General features: G+C 35.6%; 1 protein-coding gene across 12 annotated transcripts; it reads right to left on the bottom strand.

Moving 5' to 3' along the window:
* Positions 1-230: 230 nt before the first annotated feature.
* On the bottom strand, positions 231-3,598 carry LOC140875165 (3-epi-6-deoxocathasterone 23-monooxygenase CYP90C1-like). Of its 12 annotated transcripts, XM_073278739.1 has the most exons (11): positions 2,904-3,598; positions 2,522-2,643; positions 2,343-2,435; positions 2,093-2,254; positions 1,979-2,012; positions 1,710-1,834; positions 1,503-1,611; positions 893-982; positions 725-803; positions 495-549; positions 237-388 (listed from the first exon to the last, which is right to left on the bottom strand). In XM_073278739.1, the coding sequence occupies exons 8-11, from the start codon at positions 971-973 to the stop codon at positions 262-264; spliced, it is 342 nt and encodes a 113-aa protein (XP_073134840.1). In that variant the 5' UTR covers positions 974-982; positions 1,503-1,611; positions 1,710-1,834; positions 1,979-2,012; positions 2,093-2,254; positions 2,343-2,435; positions 2,522-2,643; positions 2,904-3,598; the 3' UTR covers positions 237-261. The 12 variants fall into 12 exon arrangements, with proteins under 12 accessions (XP_073134844.1, XP_073134845.1, XP_073134842.1 ...); XM_073278736.1 differs by having other exon boundaries at positions 2,343-2,643; XM_073278737.1 differs by having other exon boundaries at positions 2,093-2,487; positions 2,609-2,643.
* Between the last annotated feature and the right edge of the window lie 487 nt (positions 3,599-4,085).

Raw genomic sequence — 4,085 nt, 5'->3', positions numbered from 1 at the left:
AACGGATTTTATCCGTTGTCTTTGAGAAGAACGACAACGGATAAATCCGTTGTCGTAGGGGCGCAGTTTTGACAACATCATCAGTTACAACGGTTTTAGACCCCCTACGACAACGGATTTTATCCGTTGTCGTTTTCTATATAAAAAACAAAAAAAATAAAATTTTTTATATAAATTATAATATTATAAATAATCCAAAATTTAAAATTTCATAAATAAAATTTAATATACAATTTTTTTAGTATTACAAATTACTCAAAATTAAAATTCTAATTCAATACACACTGCAAATCGAAGTATCCGACGTCTTGCCTCATTACAGCCTTCAAACCTCTTGTTCTCAATCTCGAAGCTTTGTCTCTCCGCTGTTCTTGTCCAACAATATCCCTCTGCAAAAAAGAAAAAATAAAAAAGGGAATTAATTAGCCATCTAAGTTGTTTGAATCACACACCAACTCACATGTCTCGAGTCATGAAATCCCAATCACACCTACCGAGAAAACAAGCAACCCATTGCGTGCAAGACATGCAGCAAAGAGCCAATGAATTCTGGAACAACACAAATCCAAGAAAAAAACAAAAAAATTTGTCAGCTTAGCCACATATGTATTGAAAACCTAGAAACAATGAAACTAATTAACTTCACTGTAAAGAAGAATTTTTCCAAAGACAAAAACTGCTGAGTTATCTTAATGTATTCAATATTCATGAATGTATCATGCACCTTTTACTTTGACATCTTTCAGAGCTTTTCTCCATAATGCATTGATTATATTTGCGAGTCTCAAATTTTCACTGATAACCTGTAGGGAAAGAAAGAAAAATAAATAAATTTTCACCAGCTCTAGCTATAGATCAATCCCTGTTTATATATATATATAAAACATCTTACGTTTTGAGTAAATGTTAACGACATGTAATAGTTCCAAGAATATTCCTCACGGGAACTATCCTTTCTCCTTTTGATTTCCATGTTCTCCTCCTAGAATTTTCATGAATATATATATATATATCATCACAGATCAAGAAACAAGCCAAATCACATTAATTAATATAGGAAAATAATTCGTGGCTACGTCCAATTAACTACCTAGTTATCTATTTACAATGCCATTTAATTTATCAAACAACGCTTTGACTGAAACATGTGGGCTACTCGCATTATTATCCGATTTGACTGAAAGAGAGATAATTTGAAACTTAAAGGTCACGAGAACAAAACTCAAGTAACTAAGAATTATATATATACAAACTCGAAAATCGATGAAAAGGTGTGATGAGGGAAAAAGTAAAGTAAAAATATAAAAATTGATACACAATAGAAGATATAGAAGAAGTGCCGCAACCCCTATATGTTTGATAACTTCGATTTTCTAAAATTAACTTCCAACACCAGTCACATTCATGATTCCATTAATTACTTGCTACTCCGTATATCATATCCTTCTCCGTGGAAATTCGATTAAGATTACTGAAATAATGCGAAACTAGAAAAAGCATACCTCCTTTCTGATTTTGATGCGCAGAAGAGCAAAGACACAGCGTAAAACCGAAACCCTTGCTGGGAGCAGAAGCGGAGCATGCGTCTTGAAGAATGAACCAAGCACAACTCTGACACCTCAAAATACAACCATCAAATACATTAAGAACCAATATTACAAACCCAAACACCTCAAAATCAAGAATAACATTTAAGAAAGAAAGTTGACCAAAACATTGTTCTTCTACGCTCTGCTCTCTTCTTTCTTTTGCTTCTAGCTAGCTTCAAAGCACATAATTGAAACTCCATGAATTGCAAATTGAAGATAGATTCAGTTATTTTGTGTTCCTCGAGCTAGGAAAGAGATTAAATTCACCGTGTTAATTAAATATACATGATGATTTATTTGAAAAATTCAACGGATTAATATATTTAACAACGAGATCATGGTCAAATGATATATCAAGAAATAATTAAAACATTGAAACTAAATCTTACCCTTTTCTATAAATAAACCCCCACCTCCCCAAAACTGAAAAAACACAACCAAATTAATTAATTAATTAAATTAAATATGGCACTACTACTTCATCAAAGGGTACTCTCGATAACCTTCACTATATTGATTCTTGTACCCATGTTTTCCTCCGGCGATCTCACGGACTGTACAGACGTGACCAAGGATGCATATGACGTTCGGGATTTCTGCATGGGTTCAATCGTAGTAGGAGAGTGTTGCATAGCATTCAATGCAGCTTTTCAAGGCAAACCCTCCTAAAAAACAATTGAAGAAATAGCAAGGGACATGCAATAAAAATTGAAGCTAACCATTAAACAAAGTCGAACCGCTGAAAGGTTGAACCTTGTTTTTCCGCTTAGCTCAGGTGACTGTAAAACGACAGCAAGAATTATCAAAGCTCCAACGGAGATCCAGGACATCAAGAAGGAATGTTATCTGCCAAGAATAGCTCTTGAATCTCCCAAGTTTGCCACATACAATTCACCACCTAAAATTGCACCAACAAGGCAACATGAACCCACCGAAGAAATCCGTGGATTCAGCGGCAATGATCGCTTAACTAAGTTAGTAAAATCTTCCTTGGTCGCATTAAAATCCTTCTTTATTACCTCCGCTGATAATCCCCCTTGCTCTGCGGCAAATTCTACAGGACGGAGAGTAAAAATAAACAAACTTTGTTTCTAACTTATCATCTTGCACTGCAAAATTCTATCATAATAACTCGTTTTTTCGCACAACACGAACAAAAAAGAAGATAATTTCCCATCAAAACAATAAGAACCAAAAAATAATAATGAACAGAGACTCACAAAAAAGAACTCCAAAACCCAACTAACAAAATTAAAACATAGCCCCCATAATCCCCTATTCAACAAAAACAAAATTGAGAGAAAAATAGTATACTGTGGAGATAAGGGAAGAGGTGGCGATTGACAAAGCGGGAAGCCTCAAGTCCACCGTGGCCGTCTTAAACTCCAACATAGGTGGCAGGCGGCGACGTAAAGACCTGGCTCTGATCCTCGAGGCTGGAATTGGCCTAAACCACAACTATGGAGAAGTCGTAGGAGGCGTGAGGCTTGAGGTCCATGTGCCACATCAAACTATCGGAGTTATAGGGGTTAATTTTCAAAATAATAATAATAATAATAATAATAATAATAATAATAATAATAATAATAATAATAATCAATTAAGAATGGGTGGCTCCGCTTTCTTTATTTGTTACCCAAAGCAGAGCTTGAATAGAATCTGCGAGCTTGTTAATGGCGTCCAACAAATTACTCATGCCTTGTCTTTTGATATCCGCCTTCGATTCCTTGATTTGCAGTCTCCCAATGCGGCGGCGCCGCTGCATCCTTCTCTGCCGCTCCCTCCACATTTCTTCCTTCTTTTCGCCGCGGGCGAGTCTGTGTACTCACTCGTGTCCTCCGAATCTGGGTCATTTGATTATTATATATAAATGACAGAGGAGCCGCCGTCTGGAAATTGCTCGGGAGTGAGAGTGACCGAAAGCCCTGTATCAACCCCTAATCTGAAGTCGGACAGAGTGCTATGGAAGCTAGGGTTTGGTAATTGATGGTGAGAGTGATGAGGAAAGAAACGAGAGATCAAAAGCGAAGAATGAAAGTGTGTTTCTCTTTAAGTTATAATACTTATTATAACATATTTTAAAAAAATTAATTTTATTAATATATAAAATAATAATACAATGGTTTTGTAGAATCCGTTGTCGTAGGCCAAAGAAAACGCGCTCAAAGACAACGAATTTTAAAATCCGTTGTCGTAGGCCATAAAAAAACGCTAATAGACAACGAATTTTAAAATCCGTTGTCGTAGGCCATAATCTGTTGTCGTATGACCATAAAAAAAATGCTCATCGACAACGAATTTTAAAATCCGTTGTCGTAGGCCATAAAAAAAGCGCTAATAGACAACGCATTTTAAAATCCGTTGTCGTAGGTCATAATCTGTTGTCGTTCTTTAACAAAATAAGGAAAACGACAACAGATTTTAATAAATCCGTTGTGAAAGCTCATGAGACAACTATTTTTTCACAAAACCGTTGTCGTTTAGATGTTGTTGTAC

This window comes from Henckelia pumila, chromosome 1 (genome assembly GCF_033568475.1).
Source record: "Henckelia pumila isolate YLH828 chromosome 1, ASM3356847v2, whole genome shotgun sequence".
NCBI classification, from domain to species: domain Eukaryota; kingdom Viridiplantae; phylum Streptophyta; class Magnoliopsida; order Lamiales; family Gesneriaceae; genus Henckelia; species Henckelia pumila.
This window is presented reverse-complemented; position numbering and strand designations above follow the sequence as displayed.

What these genes read in the sequence shown, in the direction of transcription:
- LOC140875165 (XM_073278741.1), bottom strand. Translation starts at nt 973, where the DNA reads ATGGAAATCAAAAGGAGAAAGGATAGTTCCCGTGAGGAATATTCTTGG. An exon ending in CGTTAACATTTACTCAAAAC is followed by an intron (nt 804 to 892) that starts GTAAGATGTTTT and finishes CTTTCCCTACAG; the next exon opens with GTTATCAGTGAAAATTTGAG. An exon ending in GAAAGATGTCAAAGTAAAAG is followed by an intron (nt 550 to 724) that starts GTGCATGATACA and finishes GTGTTGTTCCAG; the next exon opens with AATTCATTGGCTCTTTGCTG.